Below are 24,143 nucleotides of genomic sequence, written 5' to 3'. Positions count from 1 at the left end.
TAGGCAATGTATATTCCTCAGGCTGCAGAGTGAGGGATTCGGGGGTTTGTGATAAATTGCCACCTTTTTCTGAGGTTCAGCCTTAAGAAGGTTAGGCTCGGGTGCATCTCTATGCAGAGATGGAGCGCACTGGTGGGATTGAAGCATGGGCCGCTGTTAGGTTGTTTATCTTTTTAATAAGTGGCCAGGTGAAATTTTGATGTGAAAATTGATGAATAGAGATCAAGAGAGCTCATATTAGTACTTAAAGTCTCTCTACGCAATTTTGTTATTTGAAAAAGATTTTAGAAATGTGTTTTGTGTCACAGTTGAAGGCTTTTCGCTTAGAAAGATCCATCTGGGGGCAAATTTTGAACCTTTACAATAGAGCAGAAGGGGCTGTATTAGCTAATTGCTTGTGCTATACTGGTTCCTACACCGGCGCAATCAGTCCTGAGGGAGTTATGCCAGGTGGGGAGAGAAGGAGACAGATTTTACTACGCAGGGCTGCAAAAGCTCCTAAGCAGGGCAGAAACTCATACAAAACATTTTCTTGCCAACTCCCCCCACTCCCCAGCAGGCATTCAGTGGCTCTTAATCTGTTTTCCTCCAATCATTAAAGACCTGTGTCCAAAACGTGGAGGGAGAGGGACTCGGATGGCGCTTTGACATTTCCCGCGGGGAGAAGTTTCTCCGCAAACTGGGAGCAGAAGGACGGACTCAGTGCCCCTCCGTAGCCTTTCCACCCGGCAGTAGCTCCTGAAGGAGTCGGCTGCGGTCCCGGGGGACACAGACCTTGCAGAGGGCATGGCATGGCATGGCATGGCATGGCACGGCACGGCACGGCACGGCACCCCTCCGCATCCCTCCGCAGCAAGGCACGAGCCCTCTGTCCTTGTCGGCTCAAGGAGGTGCTGTGCGGAGTCTTGGCGAGACAGGGCGAGCGCCCTTGCTTTTGGAAGGGCCGTGCCATGCCGGCGCGCTCCCGATGCCAGCGATGCTTTTTTTGCAGGTGGGGAGACCCCCGTCGCTGCAGACACCTGCCCACCGTCATGCCAAAAAAAAAAAACCTGCTCTGCACCAAGCAACCCACCGAGGCAACTACCCACCTCCCAAATTCCTCTTTAAAAAGCATTAACGAGCGCTCACGAGCCTCGTTTCAATTTCCAAAGCAGGATCTAACCAGAGATGTAATGTTCTGACCAGATGGCTCTTTTTAAGGCTTACTGAGGGAATTCAGAAGCCTGTACAGCCAAAATATTGTTTCAGTTAATTTAAGTAGCAGCGGTCTTGCTTCCTCTTCACTCCTCTCTGTGCTAGCTGGCGTTTCCAGGGACCTGGAGAAGCTGTCTGCAAAAGCTCCATCAGTTGAAATAGAGAACGGCAGTAAAAAATGGCTGTTCGAGCCTATTCAGAAAATGAATCTGAAATTAGAGAAAATATAGACTACAAAAGTAATGGTGATTCCATTCTCGCTGACAGAACGAGCCTCACTGTATTTACTTTTCTCACCTGCATTGTATTTTATAGATACCTTCCCCTTCAACTTCAAATGCCTTTTGTGTAGTCATTTACTTCCAGATGAAATTTTCTAGTCTATATTTAATAAATTGCTTCCGTGACTATAAACCTCAAGTTAATTCTGAATTACTTAATTAAGGGCATCTGAGGATACTGAAGTCTTAATATTAGTTACTTTTCATTTTTCCATATAGTAACTATGATGCTCTCTAAGGGAAAAAAATGCAGGGTTGGATAGGATGTTTGTCCAGGAAGCTGCTTTTGTGCTATAAAATAAAGATCTGCTTGGCAGCAGCAAGTGTGCTCTCTAGGATTCTTCCGTTCCCGATACATTATAAGACGGAGGATGGAAACCAGTGGAGAATAGTCCTGATTTCTAGGACTTTTCTTCTGATTCTTTAATTTTATTCTTTCTTACTCTAGAGGAGCACACAAGAAGGCAACCACCACAATGAGAAGGAAACGAAAGAAAACGTAAAGACAGCAATAAAACCCCTCATGTCTGCCTTTCATTCAGGAATCCTAAACAGGGTGTTTTCTTGGTGAGAGGTAGAGACTTTGGTGGCTTGAAGGAGTTACTGGAGATGGACCAAGCATGATGCCCTGGCCCATCCCAGCCTAAATGGCTGTCCCCAGTGGTTCAGGCAGCTTGGGTGGCTGTAAGAGGGAAAAACAGCTTGTCTGGCTCACACAGCAGGGCCAGACCCTTATCCGTGGGCTGGGAATGATATCGTCAGGCAGAGGAGAAGTAAAGGGCCTTGTAGGTCCCTGTTCTTCACCTTTCCTGCCCCACTGTGGACTTGAGGGATCACAAAGTCCTTCCTACCTGTTGAGCTTTAGAAAGGGCTTTTTCTGTCGGAGTTCTTGTACTGCTGCTAGGCAGTTATTTGAAGTAAAAATTAATCTCCATTTCATGTTGTTGTGCTCTTTCTTTCTTGACCTTTTGTGTCCTTCTATCTGCTCCTAGAGGTAGAAGCCTATCTCATACAAACAGAACTGCTTCTGGCATTACAAACTAATTTATCCTCTGAACCAACTAACTGCTTCTGCTCTGGCAGAAGTTTACACTGGTGAAAAGAAACAAAAGGGAGTGATATTTAACCTTTTCTTCATCTCAACAAAATGGCTACAAAAACTTGCTGGTGCTGATACTTTGCAAAATTCCCTCCCCATCAATCCCTTCCTTCAACAGATCACAGAGACACACTGAGCATCTCCTCTTGCAAAAACAGACATTTTCAACAAACCTTTTCAGGGATCATTTATTTTCCCCAAAGATTTTGTGTGTAAGTGTCATTTCTCCCATAATGGTGCTACAGAACAGGGGCGAATGTCAGAGGGTTCAAAGGAGAGGATGCAGAAATACATAACCCAAAAAGCTCTGTTTGTATAGCTTGCTGTGCGTGGAGTCTTCAGTTTCTCGTATGTGACTACACTAGTTATTTGGGCATTTCCTACCTACTGCAAAGATGCTAAAAGGGGGCCAAAAGCTGTGTGTCAGCTTGAACTGGAGGCAGGACAGGCCTGAGCAGAGAGGAGTGTGAGATATTATATTTTTATAGCCTGAAAAACGTGCTCAGTTGACCCAGATATCACTGAACACCTCCTAGCAGCTCACTAACCTTCAGAAGTTCATCACTAAAAGGTTGAATCATGACCCAGCTCTTTATGATGGCTCTTTGGCTACAACTTGCAGGAGAAAAAAAATTAATTAAACCTGCATTCAGCACCATCACAGCTGTTAGCTTATTTCCTACTCTTGACTTCCCCAAAAATATGGTTTCAACCTTCTGTTTCAAGGGAAAGTCATTCCTTTGTAGTCAGGATAATCACTCCTCCCCCAGGCACAGACCCAATACCATTTGCTGCGACCAGGACTCTCTTCTCTTTTGTTCATTACCTGTAAGCAAATCCAAGCATTCTTTTTAAGCCCCAAAGCAAAGATTTCCAAATTTCCTCTGCAGGGGGTCACTTAAACAGTGTGTGTTTTCATTTAATCCCAGGAGAATTATCTTCCTAAATGCCGTGCTTTTAGGGGGGACCCTTTGCCATCCACCTGCTTTCTTCCCTCCTGAGAAGAGCAAATCTGCCCTTCTTCCAGAATGCAACGCTCATATTTCCTTGTTAATATTGTGCAGGATTAGAGACAATGCTCTCAGATCCAAGCAGATTTTAGTGCATTTATTCCATATATTTTTGTGGTCTCCAAAAAGTCATAACTAGACCTTCAGGGTTTAGAGGTGGGCGAGCCACTGGATTAGCATGGAAAGAATTAATGTTTCTCAGATAACTGTGGATCAAAGATTTCTTGCATCTGTGGGCTTGAGGATGCTTGTCTGTACGGGTTCTCCATCTCCCCTTGTGGGAGGTACGCAAGGTTTGCACTGGCCAGCTGGCATTGCCCATTCTGCTCGTTTCCATTTAGCCTGGCATCTGCCCGCGAGTGCTGATACCGATCACAGGGCTTGGAAGGGGACGTACATAATTACTTATTTAGACAATGGCTGTATTCACACACAGCCTTTGGCCCGTGTTACCGGAGCAGTATGGGAGCTCTGTTTGATTCACCACATCTCCTTACGATGACGGGGGTGGAGGAGAGAAGGGTGGCTGGCTCCCTGGTCCCCCGACACCCATTTCCCCTAGCTCCTAGATGCACATCCCTTCAGAAGGCAGCCAAGTAGGACAAGGAGATAACCCGACTGCCACACGCTCACTGCAGGCATTTGGTCTGCAAAGGAAAGTGTTGCTAGCTAAACTGTTGAGAAAAGTAATTGAAGAAAACCAAATCTTCATCAACGGGGCAGTATTTCTAACCCTGTGACAGCAGAGTGCCATCAAAGGACCTGCCCTCACTCATGAGTTTGCTTGTCTTCTGAGCAACAGTCACCTAACTAGTGGCAGAGATATATTTTTTTTTTGGCAATTCCATAAGCATTAGATAACCCCTATCTCAGGCCTGTACTTAATTCAAAATTCAGCAGCAGGTGCTGTCTTGTCCGTATTGCAATTTCATGGAACGTGACCTTGGCTTGCTTTTCCTGTTCTTCCACCGGCCTCGGTACCCAGAGTCTCCCCCATGCCAAAGCCTTATCTGCTCACCAGGATCCCCTAGCACCTCCAAGCCTACCATCTAAATTGCCTGACTAGATTCCCAAAGTAAACTGCTTTTGAAAAAGTTAGCTGTCTCTACGTAGTGGCCCAGGACAGCCCATAGGTTGACACACACAACAAATGAATATAGCACTATTAGCTATGTTCTTTCATCTGATGCAAGACTTTTTTTTTTTTTCTTTCTACTGTAGACAAGCCACAGGCTTAATGTAATCTTTATAAATATCTTTTTAAAAGTCCTGGCCACTGTCACAGGGGAGTTAAAGTTGTTGGCTACAAGTATGATGAGAACTGGTAGAACAAGGCATCAAGTCAAAGGTTTATTAGGAAAGGCTTGTCAATGATCGAGGTAATTAACAACAACAGCAGAGCACAGAGTCCTCACAACCCGTGCTCATGTCTGGAGTCTCATCTGCCATCGAACAGGAAGCTGGTAGACTTTTTAGAACTTACAGGGCTTATTTGGTACTTCAAAATGTATATACTTGCTATGCCTTAGGAAAGCCAGTCCTCACATTCGGTACCAGTGCAGGTGATTAATAGATTCCAGTGGTGAAAGAACTGAGGGTCTGCAGTGACCCTCTTAGTGAGTTCATTGCAGTCATTGGGATGGACGTGGATAGAGGCACAGATAACCACAGACGGAGGAAAAAGCCACAAGCATTCCCAGGTGCAAAAGTACATCTAATTCTTCTATCTTGTCAACCAAAGGGGACTAGCTCATCTGATCACTGTCCCACATGTCCCAGAACAATTATTATCTTACTTTAATTAACTCATGTACTTTAATCCACAGCGCAGAGAGAACTGTGTCACATGACTATGAGGCGCCTTAAATGTTCTGTATCATGATAGTTTTAGCCAGCTTGTTTCTCTTGGTAACCCAGTGGTACATAAGGAAATAAAAGATGGTGGGAGTAAAACCCCACGTAACGTTGCATATTATACAAAAAGGTTTCAGGACAGATGAAGAAGTATGAAACTTTACTTTTCCTGATCTTGTGGAAAAACATGAAGGGTACCTCACTTGTGATCCTCCTGTCCATCGCCTGTTGCAAAGTCAACACAATGATAAACACTAGCAAGAGAACTGGCTGTATAATTTCTTCCCCTTTCCTGGTTCCGCGAGAACATATTGATCCCCAGACGACACAGAAATCAGGGACTCTGAATCCCATCCTTTTACCTTCTAGAAAGGTAAAATTCTTCTTGCCATAAAAAAAAATATACTCTGTTTATGAGATGGTTATATAGATCTACCAAGCTCCTAACTACTCCCAAAAGTTTCACAGAGCAAATGGTCCTGGATACTGGCATGCATAGACACACAAAAAGAGGACGCCTCCATGTTCCAGGAAACACTGCATTAACATGTTCATCTTTTGGCCATGGCAAATAACAGACCAATGCTGAGACTCTGCAACTTGACACATGTCATTTCTTATAGGTAAAGGAAATCTTTTGGGATGACATATAGATATGACAAGAGCCATGTCCAAGATCCATGGCAACACATGGCCACGGTTGTCTTCTACGTTGTCAAAGACGAGCCCTCAATTACATGCTGAACTTGGCTACATCTGGGTTGGTTTTGGTAGTGGCTGCATTTATCCAAAAAGGGGTTCCTAAGGTACAAGCGTAAGCTCTGCCAAACTGGTGGGTTACAAAGTTTGGTTCTGCATCTCTTTGGTATCCCCACAGCCACCTGGAAATTCACTGCATTAATTATTCCTACTGCACAACTTGATTTGCCCCCCTTTTTCATGAGCCTGTATCTTCAGCTCCTAACCTGTGAAAAGGACTGTTCTCTCTCAACTCTGCCTTATCGCTTTGCCTGTCTGTAGGCTGGATCTTTGTATCCCTTGGGGCTGATCACGCTCAATTCTCTTTTTTTCCAAGACTATCATTTTTTGCTGTTCCCTTCTGGGGAAAAAAAAAAAAAAAAAAAAAAAAAACCAAAAAACAAAAAACACCCTAGCAGCTTTCTATAATTTTGATTCCCTTCCAGCTGTTTTCTGTATTTGCCAAAAGCCTTCTCTGTTCCATTCCCAAAGCACTTTAGGACATATTGAAATTCAAAGTAGAGCTGTTAAGACCTCACTCAGCATGGCCTGCATCTTGCATAAATAGCTGTTAACGTTTTTTAAAATGTTACTACTGTTTTAACAGAACCTTAAATGTCATTGTGAATTTATCACATTCAAATACTACATGGTTCCTGGGGGATGCAGCAAATTGCACAGTACTGGTCCTGCGTCGTTCAGCCCGGAGAAGGTGGTCTGAGACAAGAGACAGAGATGGAGAAATGACGACGTGTTGGGCTCTGCGGGCAGCTGCAAGAACCAGGCGGAGAGAATTGGAGCTAGATGGGTCTGCCACCACCTTGTTGCTCTGCTCTCCCAGAGCTATCCAGAAGGAAACACCTTTGGGTCTTTCCTTGCTTGTCAGTCAACCGGGAAGGACCCTTAGCCAGTCTGCATGATGACCCAAAGCAAAATGCCGCCTGTTCACTTCCTTCATTGCTGATAGTCTGCCCTGGCCGAGGCGTACAGTGAGCAGGCTGAGGGAAGCCAAACGTTGTGCAAATGCAACCCCCCCCCCCGCCGTGTTGTGCCTCCTCTGCAGCTCCCATACCCTCCCGCACGGGGAGTGCCAACGTCACCCTCTTCCTCACGGAGCTTCTCCCTCAGCATATCCACGGTGTTGCTGCAAGAAGGACGGCGCCGGACAGCAGAATGACATGTTGCATCGCTTAAAGCGGGGGCAATGCCTTTGGCCCACAGAGCCACCCATTCCTCAGAAGGGCTGCACGGCCAGCCTGCTGCCCGCTGAGCGCCGCAGTCGTCCTCCATCCCCCCTCGGGCTTCTCTTACTTGCACCCGTGCATCGTCACCTGCCGGCTGCGGCTCTGCCTCCCGGCTGCTCCTCCGTCAGCCTTTACCTGGAGGGCCTGGCTCTTCCCAGGGCAGGTCTGACACGTTTGGGGTCCTTTTACAGGTTTCTGAAAAGGCTCCCGCTGAATGATTTATACGGTTACCTGGCGAGCGAGAACCACAGCCACCAAACGCGACGGATGCAAACCCCAGCCTCGCACCACGCGCCCGCCGTCACTCCCGTTCACGCTGCAGGCTTTCTTAAGAACAGACCTTTGGTGCCACTGTTGAACTACTGGAAGTCTAAGTACAGGCTGGAAGCGTGAGATCGTTGAGAAAATTAGCCAACAAGAAAATTTAGATCTATGACTAAATTAATCCCCAGATGAATGCTATCAAAGCAAATGGTGTTTCTGGAAAGTCTTGTTTTCTTTATATTCATGCGAGAGAAAATCAAAAGAATGCTAAAGGCAAATTTCATCTAGCAGAATTGGAAAAGAGAGCATGGGGACAAAGCTATAATTACTGGTATTTCCTATCTGTTGAAACCTGTGGGTGGAAAGAGAGGCAGTGAATAGAGTATATTGCATGGCATTAAAATCTATTTCTTTTTCTGGACTTTACCTCAACACTGCAAATTAGCAGGGAGAAAATAAGCCTCAGAGTGAACAGGCAGAGAAGCCAACTTCTTCATGTTACTCTTTGCTGTTAGGAAAAAAAAAGCATTTTTTTTCTTTCAAGAATTCAAATTCTTAGCAACCCAAACTACAGCTGCACACTGCCAAGAAGAGAACGTACAGCCGATCTCAAGCGGTTCAACGTTCGTGTGTCCACACACACACTATTATCCTGGTTTCCTTTCTAAACATGTTATTTTAATGAAGAGAGGCCAGGCATGCTGTTTAATTAACTCCTGCTTTCTAAAAAAGACGTCCTGGCCCAGATTCATCATGCTCCAACTTAGGCACCTGCAGAGGTACCTGGCTTCGGAGCATCCCGTGTACAGTCAGTGGAAGGTATAAGACCCTCCCGATCACGATTCGGATCACCGGAGATCAGAATTGCCATTCCTAGATGCCCATCTCTTTCTGCAAACTATTGCAGGTACTTAGGATAACTGTGCTCCTAAGTCAGCCATTTCACAGAACTAGGAAGGATGATTCCAGACCTTAACATCTCTCTACTTATCACTCTCATCCCACATGCAGATTCCTCTTTTAAGCAATAGCTATTATTTGACTGAATGCCTATAGAAAACAGGCACAATGAAAACATGTTTTTCTTACAGTGAAAAAAAATGTATCTTGCAGTTTGAGATCACTGCGCAGACCTGAATTATTCTGAAGAAGTCCTATGTCATAAGTTGTTTACTTAGTTCCCAGTTTATTTTCACAACAGTTAATAAATGGAACAGTTTGAGGCTGCATTTTCTGTAAAGGTTTAAAAGTATAAGTGAAAATGGCCGAGTTGTAGCCAAGGCAAAAAAATTGTGTATTATTATTAATAATAATAACAGTAATAATAATAATGTTGTTCTTGTTGGGGTAACGTAGGGTTGATTGATTGCTCTGTAAACAAGAAACTCAATCTGAAGCCTCTGCCCTTGACTATCTGTCAGTCCCATTATTCACCAAACCCACCTAAAATACTGCGAGCTATAGTAGGAAATCCTACATTGAATAAAATAATAGTTTTAACTATTAGGTGTTTAATGGCTTTAATACAGCCTGTTCTTCCACACAACAATACTGATTTGTATTAGATGACTGGTTAAGGTGGAGTTTTGTCTTAACTGTTCTAGAATGTGATTTAGTATTTAATTAGCACTGCTTCAGTCAAACTAGATCTGTCACTGGTGCAATGCATTTCCTAAACATTTTTGTAAATGGGTTATATTTGCACTTTACTTACTAAAGTCCTCTTATTTAATGATCATCAAGCCTTACATGAAAACCAGAAAACAATAAACGGCTTGTTCTCCTCTGCATTTCTCTCACTCGGCATGCACAGACACACATGCCGCTATCGTTCTTACCCTGTTCTTGGTTAGCCTCACTCACTGTCAAATCAAAGGCCAGCCTGTGATCCCCGATCGATTGCAGCAGGACATTAAAAGGGTGCACAGTGCTTCACAGGGACGCCCTACGCAACGCTGGGGCCGGGCCCACAATTCTGAATTCTTCAGGGAAGGGATTGCGTCTTTGTATTTGGTTTTTTCAAGAATATGTTGAAGTACTGTCAGAATTACAGATCAGATTTTTTTTATTATTATTATTATTTTTTTGTCTACTGAGCTTTGGCGTGTCTTGATGCGCAGTGTTTTGTCTTCAAAATCCTACCTCAGCAACACATGCGTGGATTAAAGCGCCCAAAGGAATAAGTCAGGTTTGGCCCTATATAAAACACGTGTCTTCTGTTGAAGAGTTAACTACGATTCATAGTTAGTTATTTTAAACTTGTCACCATGGTACCAGGACGAAATCCCTGGAAATACAGAGTGACTTTTGAAACCTGCCCTGGCTCTCAGATGGCCACCGCTGAGGCACACCGGCTAGTTCCTCATCCACTCGGGGAAATTCCCTATATGCAGAGCTCAGGTGGGCTTCGCCTTGGCTCCAGAGCAGATTTAGGCAATATTATCACGCCAGCCACTTGTTTTTTCAGCTTTCATCCCAGCCCCTGGCTCTAAGCAGAGGCCCAGCCCACCGTTAGCACCAGAGACCTGACGGAGAGGTGCAGCAGCTCAACCTCAACACACACCCAAGTCAGGAAAACTTCCCTGAACCGCCCCCCCCCCCCAAATGCCTATTGCTGTTTCCCGACAAAGATAACGCTTCTGGCTTTGCCCTCCGTCCGCAGACATTTTCACCCCGGCCCTGCGGCACTTGCCCTGGTGCCGGAGGGTGATGCCGGACACGGGGAGCAGAGCTGCCCCCCCGGCACGGTGTCCGGCACGCACGGCCTCGCTGCTCTCGGTCCTTGACGTTTGCCAGCTAGAGAGGCTGAAACGGGCAGGCTGCACGCTGGGCTTCTCTTTTCTCTCTCTTTTTTGCCTCCTCTTTGGAGCCCTCGGCACCCACCACATTTCTTTAAATGCATTTGCCCCATCTCGGTTAGTTTTGTCTCCTACAACTGCTTCAGGATTCCTGTGGCAGCTGATGCTTCTTGGTGAATGGATGTCTTTTTAAAGAAAAAGACAAGCCGACTACGATTTCCAGAGGTCTTCTCAGGAAGTTTATATTCTCTCTTTTCCAGGGAGCGTTTACTTTCCACGGGAGCATGATCGACATGCCATTACTGAAGCAGGCACAGAACATTGTTACGCTTGCCACAGCCATCAAGAAAAAATGAGCTGGTAAATGAAGCTCTCACCATGGGGCCCCAGTAGCTGTTTTAAAAGATGACTATAATACTTGGGGGGAAAAAAATTAAAGACGTCAAGCTTAAGTAGAAATTCATTTCCATTTTCTCCATCTCTCATAGTTTGCTTGCCAGAATTGCTAATTACTAAAACTATTCCCAACTCAAACCACTGCTCCCTCCTGCACGGCCCATGCACTACTCATAGCCTGCAACGAAGTTACATCACCGACTGCGTGACATCACGATAATTACTACGAATGTGGGATTATGACTTCACTGAAGGAAAAAGGCAAAACATAAGCTCTGAACTCTCTTAAAAGAGCAGGTGAAAACCGAGTCAATCGCTTCTATTTGTATCTACGCTTCTTCCCGCTCCGGTGCAGAACTCCCGTCAGAACGGGCAAAGCCTTGAATAATTACGCACCAGTTGAAATAATTGCGATGAAAATCATCACCTCGTACGGGCTTCGCATTCTCTCCTCCCCCCCCCCCAATAAACGTGCAACAGCCATTAAAAATATTGCTCCGACAACACGGGACTCTTGACTTTCTTTTTCTTTTTTTAAGCGGTCGCTATTCAGAGCGTTTCCTCCTGGAAGCGTCCAGCCCGGGAAGGGTTGGACGGCAATAAACTTGTAGTTTTCGGAGACACAATGCAGCAGAACTTGTGCATATGGTCTCGAGTCAGATTTACATCACATTAGGGATACGGCTACAGGTCATGTGGGCCGTGTGGTTAACGGGCTTAGTAAAGCTGTTTTGAAGAGGTTAACCCAGCTTGTAGTAAGGGTAAATAAACATAACAACCAGGCATTGTCCTCTATTCAGCATGTACTCTTATATGGAGGGCTAAAGGGTATTGAAGCTGCAGAGGATCAACTTGTGGTTGCCAGAGGACTCCAATGAAGTTTGAAACACCAACAATCAGAGATTTTGTTTCTGTTCCTCATTAAATCATGAGCTTTTGTGCTCAGACTATGAACGACTGTTCTTTAAGAAATTAACAGAATGGGAAGTTTTAAACTATGCACCAACCTTTTCATGACCTACACAGCAGCAATGCTGCTGCACTTAGACAAACACCGCGGGGAAGGCTGTTCTGTTTATTTAAATTTGTAAATAGAAAACAGTTGTTTTTTAGTTTCATTTTTCACCGCCTCCATGGCCATTTTACGTATGGAGTCACAGTGGCTTATTCCTCCCATCTGCTCCCTTAAGTGTGTTTCCCCTGCGCCTCCGAGCAGCGATTTTAAACATTTTGGGTTATTTTTGCTTTAATTAAGGGGAGAGGGAAGGGGGGGGGGGGGGGAGGAATGAGGAGGAGGGGGGAGAGGAAAGGGGGAGCGGGGGAGGGGGGAACCCAAACCAAACCCAAACCCGCCGACCGCCCCGTCTGGAAGCCGAGAACGGGGGCGGCGGGAGCGCCTCGCCGCGGCCCCCCCCGGGAACGGCGGGGACACGGCTGGCCCCGGCCCGGGGACCAGCGGGACGGGACGGGACCGGGACCGGGACGGGGGGTCCGTTCCCCCCATCCCCGGCCATGGGACGGCGACAGACACCCCCCTACCCCCCCCCCCCGCCCCGGGTGCCGTCCGAGGACGCTGCGCCGGGTGATCCCTTCCAGCGCTGGGACCTCCGGGCTAATCTGATTAATTAAAGACTACCTGTTTTTACTACCTCCCCGCCTTTCAGGGGCACCCTCCGTTATTAATTCTCGGCCGGCTAAATTATGGGTAACGCTATTAAAACATTATCAGAACTAATGAGAAACAATTACTTAGGAGATGAGCTGGGACAAGCCGGAGCTGGGCACATGTGTAGTTATCCCCGCAGATTACGTTAATAAATCATCAGGTGCAAGGCAAGACGGAGGCGAGGCCTGGCGCGGGGAACGGAAAATGAGATTTATGAGATATAGAGTTGGTTGGGGTTGGGGTTGATTTTTTTTTTTTTTTTTTGGCCTTTTTTGCATAATTTTTTCATTAATCTCAATAGGACCCGTGCGGCGTCGATTGTTTTATTCCCTTAATACCGCGCCGGGGGGAGGGTGGAAGAGAAGAGGATTTCAAAAAAGAATGTCTTCATTGTTTTACCCAAGTCTTAATGACAACGTGTGAGAAGCCCGCGGGAGCTGCGCGGCCGCGGAGGGCAGCGCGGGGGGCGGTGGGGGGCGAGCCCGACCCCCGCCCGCCCCCGCCGCTCCCTCCTGAAACCCCAGAAATAATAACAAGAATAATAATAATAACAACAACAACAGTGCTCTCCTCTCTTGAGGGGTTTCCGCGCAACCTCCCGCTCCCGCAGCTGACTGCTTAAGTAACTTCACTGCGCGATCGGGACGCGGAGAAATCGAATATGCAAAGAAAACGTTGGATTTATTCAGGTTTCTCCTTAAATTTCCCTGACACCACCACCCACCCCCACCCCCCCGCCAGCGGAAAATCCTGCTTCCATTTAACAGCCTTAACGATTTTCGCTTTATAAGGAATAAAATCCGATTTATTTGTTTTTTCGTTTACTTTAGGAAGCTTTCCGTGTTTTTCGGGCTTTATTCTTCTCCTCTTTCTTTCTTTTTCTTTCTCTCTTTTTCTTTCCCGCCTGGTGCTAGGCAAGCAATTGATGAAACAAAACAGATTATAAGATTAGCAGCAGGATTTTGTGCATATTAATGATAGGGAAGGGCACCGAATGGGTTTGTAATTGCAGATCTTGCGCTTGGGATTGGGAACTGTAGCCCTGCTACAGCAAAGACCCCCCTGTGAGGTTTTCACATTGGAACTTAGGGGAAAAGTGAAAAAGTAATTACCAGAGCACAACACTGAAATGTTAAAGCACTTATTCTTTCTTTCAGCGTTCTGTTTTAAAGGGGGAAAACGGGCAAAATGGAAAATAAATTACTTTCAAATAAGTAGGTTAGCACCTGAATGCTGGTGCGCATTTTCCTGTCTTTTTTTTTTTTTTTCTCTCTCTTTCTTTTTTTTTTTTTTTTCTTTTTCAAATTCTAGCAATTATTTAGCAGGGCATTTGCTTCTGAACCTACCATCCAAGCAGCAGAAACGGGGGAAGGGAGAGCAGGGAGACCTCGGGAACACAGGGGCACTCCGCCTGTGAGTTTGAAGCAAATATCGCCAGGAAAGCTGTTCAAAGCTGCAGTTTGAAATTTAGAGGGATTTTTTTTGTTGGGTTCGTTTTGGGGTTTTTTTCTTTTCTTTTCTTTTGGTTTTGTTTTGAAATCGGGGCTTAAAAGGAAAAAGATTGTTTTGGTTTCCTCTTCGATGCAAGCATCAAACGGTATTTTAGCAAGGGATGCATTTCACAACCACAAATCCCTTCCAGGAACGGCATGTTCCCTGCAATATCGAGAAGTAACCTGACACTGAATTTTCACTCTTATTAAGGGTCCCTCCTTGTTTCTTGGGCTGCTTCGGTCCTCCTCCTCTGAGCTTACTCTCCCTAAAATCTGGATTTTTGCGTTTAAAACACAGTGCTCCTTTACTGACTTTCCTAATCCCTCTCTCCCGTGATTAACAGCAAAAGATGGTTTAGGTTTAATGGCACCTACTCACGCGTATTGTTTTAATTCTGCTTTCAACGGAAAATAAATGTATCTGGTGGAAATTAGGCTTTGAAAACTTCTTTTTTATGAGCCAATAAAACAGAGTATCTGCTCCTCAGGCAGTAATTCCTGATTTCGAACTGGGGGGAGAGGGGGGGGGGACGGGACACGACCTAACTTTGACTGCCTTTCGTCCATCCCATGTCTCCAGCCCTCTCTTCTCCCACCTTCACCTCTCTCAGGTTCAGAGCATGGCAAAGCCCTGAGACAGGGCTATTTTTTAATGACTATTTTAAAGATGAAAATTGAGAGGGAGGGGTGGGAGAATAAAAGCCTTTGAGGGCAGAATATTATTTTCTATTTTTGCCGGTACCCCGGAGCTTGGGAGCCACCACTCCCGGCAGGATGGGGCAGGGCTGTGGGCCTTTTTGGGGTGCTGGGATTTGCAGGAGCTGCTGCGCTGATGGGAGGGGGGGGGTCATCGTCATTGTCCCCAGGCTCAAGAAGCTGCCAGCGGCTCCCGAGGCGGTGGAATGGGACCCCCACAGCAGCCCACACCACCGTGGGAGCTGGATGATGGGTGGGCAGATGGATGGATGGATGGGTGGATGGATGGATGGATGAAGGCTGCCCCTGGCCCCATGGGGACCAGGCCAGCCCTGTGCCCTCCTGGGCTGCTGCCAGGAGCCCCAGACATGGCAGAGAAAGGGAAGAGGGAAAGAGGAAGGAGGAAGGGGTGCCTTAATCACACCACCATCGGAACGGTCTCCTCCGGCAGCCCTGGTGCCCACAGCATCCCTTCAGCCAGGACCAGGGTGCCTGTGGAAAGGCCACCAGCAGAGAGGTACACACGCACCAGCCCAGCACCAGTGGTGCCTGCAAGGACCAGTAAAGAAATCAGTGCCCTCCATCTCCTTTACCCCTTCCTTCCCCCTCACAGTCCTCACGGGGTCTCCTTGTCCCCTCAGTGCACCCCAGACCTCCCTTCACCCCCCAGCAGTGGGTGTCCCTCACTGGGAACAGGAGGGGGGGGGCTTTCCTCCCCACATCCAGGGGTGCAGGGAATTGGGATGCAGAGTGGAAAAGTCCCTGCATGGGCCCATACAGCAAACAGGGGAGAGATCAGGTACCCTCACTGCGTTTGGGGGTTTTGCTTCCCAAATTAAGCCTGAAGCTCCCCAAATCTGCCATAGCAAAGCCAATACCGTAAGGTGCTGCTCAGAATGATGTCTTTAGAAGCACAAGAGGCCCGATTCCTAAAGCTGTTGTAGGTGCCCGCTGCCTGCTGGCATCACTTGAAGCTGATCAGCCTGGTGAGAATGAGGAGTGCTAAATGCCAGTTGGGCCTCTCTAATTTGAAGTGTGTCTCCACGTAGGTTTGGGTCTTATGCTTATAATTTTATTCTATTTCTGCTAGAGCTGCTAATTTTATTAAAGTTGTGATATGAAGCACACACACTGGTTAGGAATTTTCCAAAGTGAAGCTTGCTGAAGGTAAAAACCTTGTCCCTGTGTGTCCCTGCAATAGCCTAGAATTTATGGGAGACACGTTCTTGCTGCTGGGAAGACCTGGTCTAGGCTTCCTGATAGCTGACTTAGTAGTCCCTAATACGTAGCAGTGTTTGTCCGGGTCTGGTGCACTATGGGATGCCACTGGAAATGCTTCATGTTAATTCTGCATGTCCTGTCCTATGTCAAAATGCAGCTCAGATACAGTCGGTAGTGCATGTATCGCTGCAAATCTGACCATCGCTGCCAGCCCTGCCTCCAGTTTTGTTTCCAAGAGGCCCATGTGGTCAGATAATACAGAATTAAGTACTTGAATTGAGGGGGAAACCAGTGGCAGAGGGTGTGCAAGGGCTGTCCGGTTACATCGCCGGTGTTGCTGTGCTGCAGCGCGGGTGGAAGAAAAAAATCACTTCCACCCTCTTCGATCGTCAGAGCTCGGGCTGTCAGTGAAGGGTTTGTGTTGCACTTTAAAGCGCTGAAAGAAGGTCCCCAGGTCCGTGGTGCCTGGTCAGAGTGCAGGGAAGAGCTGTGGTGTCTGCCCACGAGATGCCTCAGGAGGAGCTCTCCTGGCAGAGGCGCCCATCCCTGCCGTGCCTCGACCGCAGCACTCGTGGCTCTGTTCTCGCCAAAGCCTGCCCGTTCACCTCGACGCCATCGGGCACTTCCAGCTCCTCATCATGACACTCTACTTCAGAGACCACTTAAAATATAGAGTAGGTAAAGACATCTAGTGCTTTCTTTACAATCGTTTTTTTTAAAAAACAGTTCCTCCGGAAAGAAAAGGCCAGTCCTGCAGTAATGGCAAAATCTCTGTTGGCGCAGTTCAAAGATTTTGCAAGCAGTTACAAAATCCAGAGGTGAACTAGATTAACTGATTTCACCATACGGATTAATTGGTGTCTAATATTTTGTTGACTATTAAGGATATACCAAATTTACAGAAAAAGGCACACAGTAAGTTCAGTAATAAATGTAAATATGTCTCTACATTGCAGCTATATTAGGCAATTCCTTCTTTAATGTTTAACTAGCATTTGTCAAAGCGGGTGTGTGAGGACGATGTGTACAGTGCCCGTTTGCTGTCAGAGCCTAGGGAAATAAGTGCGTCTTTGTGCCTAGATTTTCCTGAAGAACGCACGTTCCCGAGTGTAGGCAGATGGAGAAAATTGGAAAGCTGTCCCATTTCACGTGGAGGGGAGATGTAAAGATCTGTGCTCAGTTCCTGGCCTTGCCCCCCCCTTACTGACATCGGTTTGTGTCAAGTTTACCAAAAAAACCTGCTGCTGTAACACTCCATTTGAGAGGCGGGGGGGGGGGGGGGGAAGCATAATAAACTTTTTTTTAATTGCTTCCCTGGCTATAAATTAGCATGCATTGGGCTAAATTTTTTTTCGGTGAACAAAAGCACAATTGACGGCGAGGCTTAGGGAAAGCAGGGAGGGAGCTCTGAGCCCCAAGGCTCCCCTGCGTATTGAACCTGAGCAGGGGGAGGCCTTGTCTGTGCCCAGAAGTTGAAGGGCACTGAGAACTACAACAAAACAATAGGGATTTTTATGTTTCACTGACTGTTTTTGCAGCTGCATCTTTCCCCCTCCTCCTCTTCCCCCCCATTATTTCATGTGAGAACCAAGTATGAAAATAGAAGCCGTGGCTTTCCCTCCTGCCACAGCCAATGCGCAAAAAACGAGCCAGAAATCACCAGAGACCTGAGGTTAGTTATAAGTCAGTGTCACGGGTAAAAGCAGAAGTTGTGTTGTGCTTCTACACCCTATTTCGTTCCTGTTATCACAGACGTAAAGACAGGGCTGAAGCCCACCGACTGCATTGCGGGTTCAACGTGATCCTCTTCACGTCCCCCAGGCTCCCGACGACATTTGAGGGGGAGCTGGCAGAACCCACCAAGTTCTGCCTTTGCAGCTCCCCGCTCCGTGCACGCCTCCCGTTCGGCCCTAGAATATCCGAGAAACCATCTCTTCCCATGGTAAAGATCACGTAAAGTGATTTTTCTCTGGAGCTGTCTGTGGAAGCCCTTACGCTACTTCTCGTCTGGTGCATCCAGGTACCGACCTGAACAAAGAGCCGACTACAAGTCAGAAGTAGGCAGGCATGGACCACAAGCCGGAGAGCAAATGTTGACAGAGAGGTGGCCTAAGGAGTGGGGAAATACTGGTGGAGAAGGGCTGAGAAACGGCTGAGGGATGGGGACGGGCAGGACGGACGCCTGTCTCTCCTCTCATACTCTGCAGCAGAGCCGTCCCTTGTTCTCCACGTCCGTAGGCAGAAGGATAGGCAGAAATCGGTTTAATTTGCAGCAAAAAGCTAAGTGTGAACATGTAACTGTTTGTGAAACAAACCCCCTCTATTTAAAGACTAGTTGCACAATGAGGTAAGTCACTAAAGGAAAGGGATGAGGTTTCTTTAGAGCAGGGTAGGTAAGCAGCGGGGGATGAACTAGGTGAACCCGGAGGTCTTTTCTGGTCATTTTTTTGGTGCTATAAAATGTAGAGATGCAGCAAAAAAAAAGGGGGGGGGGGGGGGGCAAACCTTAGAAAATGAACAAGGGGAGAATAGGGAACTTACTTTCCTACACCTGTATTTTGTCAAGCTGTGCTTGCACCTTAGTCTCCCGCCTCAACGCCTACACCAATGGACTGTTACCCTCCTTGAAAAACACTTTTTTCTTTCTTTCCTTTGGCGAGGAAGGCCTATAACTCTGCTATTTAGAGAGACGAAGAAGTCTCTGTATTTTTGCATGGAGCCTTCCTGACTTGAGTGGTCTCTTTGTCTCAGTGCACCTTATCCCTGTGCCTCCAGGACCAGACTGTGGTGAGCTGGAAAACCCAGGGCACGGTCCTCTGAACCGGCCGGTACGCCGCCTCACTCAACACCCATTCACCTGCAGAGCTGGTTTGTCCCTTGAGATCCTTTCCCTTAGCATTTATGCGTGAAGGGCCTCCTCCCCTTGAGTGCGTCAAACCTCCCTCCAACCAGAAATCCCAGTAGATGCTGAAGGAAGGTGTGACTGGGCAGTTGTGACTCCCCAGGTGCGTTCCCTAATAGGTACAGATTTCATTTCGCGTATCAGCGACGCAGCGATAAACCCAGAGCGCCAACTCTTTCACGTTAAGGCACACTCCTCCTACTGCTGTTCAGGTTCTGACAGTGTTTATATCCTTTTAAAAAAAATTTTTTTTTTAAATGTGTATCTTATTTTAAAATAAATTTACCCCAGATGCAATACCATTTCCAAGAGGCAAATCATTCTTTTATCATTGTATTATAGAATGGAGCATTTGCAAGAATCATTAAAACTCTCACATTTGAATCAATTTCAGACTAATCTCCTGTTATCCAAGGGTGTTGGTTATTTTTTTGGTATTATTTTGGCTGATTTTTAAATTGATGTGTTCTCTGCTGTTACTATTAGAATTGTATAAAACATCTTGTTTGCAGAACTGTGAAATGCTTTAGAGGCATCAATTGAAATGACAAGGCATTGTCCAAATTGAAATTTATTTCCTCCAAAACGGTGTCCTGAACATCCAGGTGGTAATAAACATTTTGCAACCACGAACAAACTGTGAATTGTATTTGAAATTAAATCTCCACATTAAAATCTGCATTGCTGAACCTCCCGCTGGCAGCCACCGTTCTTCTGAAAAGTGACATCTTCCCTGGCACGGATGGGGCGGGAGCTCTCACGCGGATATTACCGAATGGTTTCCTATCACTCTTCGGATATCAGGACTTTATAGCAACGTGTCCCTAAAAGGTACAAAGGATGCGAGGTGTGTGAGGAATACAGGAGGGGGCCACTTTGAGTTTAGTGAGGGTAGGTGTTTTTTGTCCTGACACATGAGGGTGGAAACCGTTTTACAAACCTCTATTAAAGCAGCATATTGCTGATGTCACAAATTATGTCATTTTTCAGCAAGCTGTTAGGTAGCAGCAGGATACTTAGAGGTCCCAATCTGAGTTCACAGCTTGAGGCCTCATCATCTATTGAAGTCAAGGAAATACTCCAGTCCCCTGGCCCTCTGTTTACAAATAATATATCAAGAATCAGGATGCCCACAAATGAACTTTCAGGCACTGAGCTAAAGGAAATATGTTTGTGTGTGTATAATTTCATATATATACAGACATACTGTATATTTGTCTATATGTATATGTGCTTGCATGCATTTGTGTGTAGTACAACTGAAGTCTACAGTTTGCCATTAGATTTTCTTTAAATAAGCTTCTTTTTTTTCATTCTTTGATATACAGAACTGATTCTTCATGACCAATTTCGCACAGAGAACCCCCACCAAAGTTAGAGATATCCGCATAGAAAAGGGGTATAAAGTACTCCCGTTCATTTCTCCTTTTTAAAATAGTGGGAGTTTTTTTAATATCTACTGCTTATATAATATAAAAGAGCTCTGGTTTAATAAGATACACATAAGAAGAGATTCGTCTATAATGGAGCTGAGTGGATTGTGCAAAATAAAACAACAGGAATGTCTATACACGTACTCATTAGTACAGCAGAACAGCTTGTTGGAGGCTCTCCTCATCTCCTGGATGAACCGTATTTACACATAGATGTGTATTTCCCCCCACTAGAGCGGAATATGCCATCGTGTTCTTCTGACAGTGCACGTATACCTGGAAGTCAACAGCCTACGTTAGGAGCTGTAAAATACATAGTATGTGGCCAGAGGTTGTGAAACAACCCAGGAGAAGGAATTAAATTCAAAGCTAACGGTGCCAAACTCATCAGTGGGTGCTTTTACCCCCCTGTGTGTTAGTCGGAGCCAAAGATGGAGTGTCAAGGCACAGCTTTGAATTCCCGGACTTTTGCCAGTGTGTTAACATCACTCCCCTAACAGAATGAGGGTACTGGCAGGGAGATGGATGAGATGGGCAAACAAGGCATTTTTATCCCCACACTCTCTCCCTAAACAGATTCCAATACTTTGCCGCTTACTTACTGACATTGTTGGCTGTAAATTCCTCTACTGGAAATCATAGAATCGTAGAACCATAGAATGGTTTGGGTTGGAAGGAACCTGCAAAGACCATCTTGTTCCAACCCCCCTGCCACGGGCAGGGACACCTTCCACTAGACCAGGTTGCCCAAAGCCCCATCCAGCCTGGCCTTGAACACTGCCAGGGATGGGGCAGCCACAACCTCTCTGGGCAACCTGTTCCAGTGCCTCACCACCCTCACTGTGAAGAATTTCTTCCTGACATCTAATCTAAATCTACCCTCTTTCAGTTTAAAGCCTTTACCCCTCGTCCTAAATGATATTACAGTGTAGGATTAGCTTCTCCTCTATAGCGTATCCCTGATTTAATTACCACTGCAGCTATCCCCCACTATCTGCACAATAAATGCTGTTGCTTACAGAAACATGATTACAGGATTAGAATTATTGGGCCCTCGCCCAGACGAACACGGTGACACAGCATAGCACTGGCACCTCTGAAAGCTACACTGACCTCAGGCATCTCTACATCAAAGGCCACGGCCACAATCTGAGCTTCATTAGCTTTCAAGGCTGAAGTTACAGGAGCACTACTTCCTCAGCCACTAATGGGAAACACTCTCCTCCATTTGCTGTTGAGGTGTTAAAAGTTCCTCTTAACATCAGTTACTGAGCTACAGCTTCACTGGTATCCCAGTAAAATAAAAATGACTTGTGGAGTGGGAGCTGAGTTCAAATTGAAAGGCTGTGTCGGACGTCCCTTGCTCCAGCAAAGGGCAGTCACCGGCGCAGGGATGCTCGGGGAGTAAGGACTACGGGGGGAGGTGCACCCCAAATCCCAGGCTGGGACCTATAGGGAAATTCCCACAGCTCCCGAAGGGTTTCGTGTGGTTGTAACCAACTGTTTAATGACTGAGGAATCTGAAGGATGCTCTGGGTTTCATTTGTAGGATGTGATGCAGATGGTTATGCAAACGGGGAGAGCTTGGCAGCTAGCTGCAACTCGGAGCACGTGCGTGATTGGGTCCGCGCTCACGGTGAGAAATCTGTGAATTGTGGTGGTCACTCCTCTAGCCCCCCTGGTTGATCTGCGCCTACAAGGAGGAGGCGTGGGAGGTAACATTTAATCCCACAGAGAGAAAAGCTAGTCAGAGAGAGAACCACAAGGTGGCAAAGCACTAGGTAGGATCAAACTGAATTTTTGCTTCTAGCACACACTTGCTACGTGGAAATGTCTCTGAAATGTCGGTGTACCTCAGCTCCTCTTTACACAGCTGGAACGGTAGTATTTCCTCTCTCTTGTCTATTTAGACGCTGCATTCTGGGACACAGGTCACCTCTTACCATGTTTGCACAGTCCTAGTGTAGTAATTCGGGTCTTGTAGTCATTACTCTAATTGAATAGTACTATACAAAGGATGAGGCTCCTTTATCGACTTGCACAAAGAAACCAGCTAAGCGGCCAGGTGGCATGGAAGAAGCCCCAAAGTTTCACGACTCTCTATCCAGAAGGGGGGAAGAAATACTTGTTCCATGAAAATGCTTGAGAACGGTAGGACATAGTCCACCACGGTGAGCACGGAGAATCAGGAACTGGCTTTATGTAAGAACGAAATGGCTGAAATACGTCATTTGTATTAAAAGACCTCAATAAGACTTAAAAAAAAAAAAAAAAAAAAAGAAAAAAAGAAAGTAGAAGAGAGCTAGAGGGTTACGCTGAAGGGCTTACTTTTCTCTCTTCAGTCCAACTAGCCTTCTCTGGTGCTTTTCCGATGGGATTGTCCTTTCTATTTTTTAAGCTGGTGCTGAATAAAGTGGCTTGCCCACGAGCCTCCTGGGCCAGCTGGATAAGGTGGGCTGGTCAGGTGCTGCCAGGGATAAGGCTAAGGAATTACAAGGCTGGCCCCTTGGAACTAAGCTGCTCCTTCTCTTCAGGAGGCAGGAGACTTCCCCAGGTCTGGGGAGCTCCTTGCGGCTGGAAGATTTAGTGGGCTCAGATATTAGCAGGATCACATGGCGGCTCCGGAGTTTTCTCCAGCTTGCGTGTTTGATAAAGCTCAGAAGCTTGCTTCAGCCGGCAAGTTTAGCTTAATCTCTTGGGTTTGTTCTGCCCTAAGCAGCCTGTTCATGTTGTCAGAGCTGATTTCAGTTTCCCAAGCTTTAGGCTGGGTTAGGAACTAAGGCAAGATTAGAAACCGGAGTAAGAAGAATTCAGCTGATTTTCAGCTAAGCACCTTTTCACCACAAACAGAGATTTACAAAAAGGCATTGATTTCCTAGGAAGTTGTCACTGGATTTCCTTTTAAATTAAATTACCGTCATTCAAAGAAATAGGAAATTCCTCCTTATGTGTACATTTTTCATGAATTACTGATTCTTTCCAGGCTTTCCCTTTGCCACATGCCCGGGGCAGTGACCCCCAGCTCAGGCACTACAACAGCTCTCTGACCAGCCACGGTTTTAAGTATTGCAGCAGTCACTGCTGTTACAGCAGAAATCCAAGCCCTTCTCTTTGCAAAGTCGGGAAGTATGTGATGTTAATTAGAAGCACTCACTCCCCTTACTGGGTAAGATCAGGGGTGGTGTGTAGGTGTAGGTTGACCCAGGGAGGGTAAAGAGGCGCCAGGAGCTGCATCCCTTACTGTCATTTCACATGACACAGATGCAGCTCTACAGTCATTGTCATTTTCGTTTTCATTTTCATTATTTTCTCGTCTGTCTTTCACTTTGGGCCAGGGCAGCACGTGAAGCATGGGAGGGTAAGTGGACCCAAGAAGGGATGACAGTAGTGCTGTGGTCCAGGCGAGAGCCTTGCTCTTCAGAGCTGGCATGCTCTTTGGAGGTGATGTACACCAGTCTTTGGTGTGACTTTCCTATCGTCGCTAATGATTATTGCTGTAATGATTCCAAGGTGCTCAAGGCTCTGTGGGAGGGTCTAATCCAAAACCTAGAAAGGTTGACAGGAATTTCGGATTGAGGGGAACCCAGAAAATACAAAGTTTAAAAGATCTAGAGGTGCAGATTTCTGAGATTGTCTTTGAATAAGAACATAAAATGGGGGAAGAAAAGAGCTTCTCTCTTCCTCTGGCTTGCCAGCATGCTTTGACGGAAAACAGGGAGGTGATCTCGGGAACACTCGCCCCAGCCTCCTGTTCATAAGTAGCAGGAAGGCCTGTCAAGCCTGTCAAACCTTGAGCTCCTGGGGTTTACAGACTTCTCTCAGCTACCCCAAGCAAAACCACAATCCCATAAAGA

At 46.4% G+C, this 24,143-nt stretch overlaps 1 protein-coding gene across 3 annotated transcripts in view; it reads left to right on the top strand.

The window, feature by feature from the left end:
- Positions 1-11,382, top strand: part of CLYBL (citramalyl-CoA lyase) — a 174,738-nt gene extending 163,356 nt beyond the window's left edge. For 2 of the 3 annotated variants that reach the window (XM_049816089.1, XM_049816092.1), the window contains exon 8: positions 10,743-11,382. In XM_049816089.1, coding sequence (XP_049672046.1) covers positions 10,743-10,838 — 96 coding nt within the window. In that variant the 3' untranslated portion in view covers positions 10,839-11,382. The remainder of the gene's footprint in view (positions 1-10,742) is intronic. The other variant, XM_049816090.1, reaches the window with a different exon arrangement.
- The last annotated feature ends 12,761 nt before the right edge of the window (positions 11,383-24,143 follow it).

Source organism: Accipiter gentilis, chromosome 13 (assembly GCF_929443795.1).
Source record: "Accipiter gentilis chromosome 13, bAccGen1.1, whole genome shotgun sequence".
Classification (NCBI taxonomy): Eukaryota; Metazoa; Chordata; class Aves; order Accipitriformes; family Accipitridae; genus Astur; species Astur gentilis.
The sequence above is the reverse complement of the archived record's forward strand: the minus strand, read 5'-3'. Positions and strand labels throughout refer to the sequence as shown.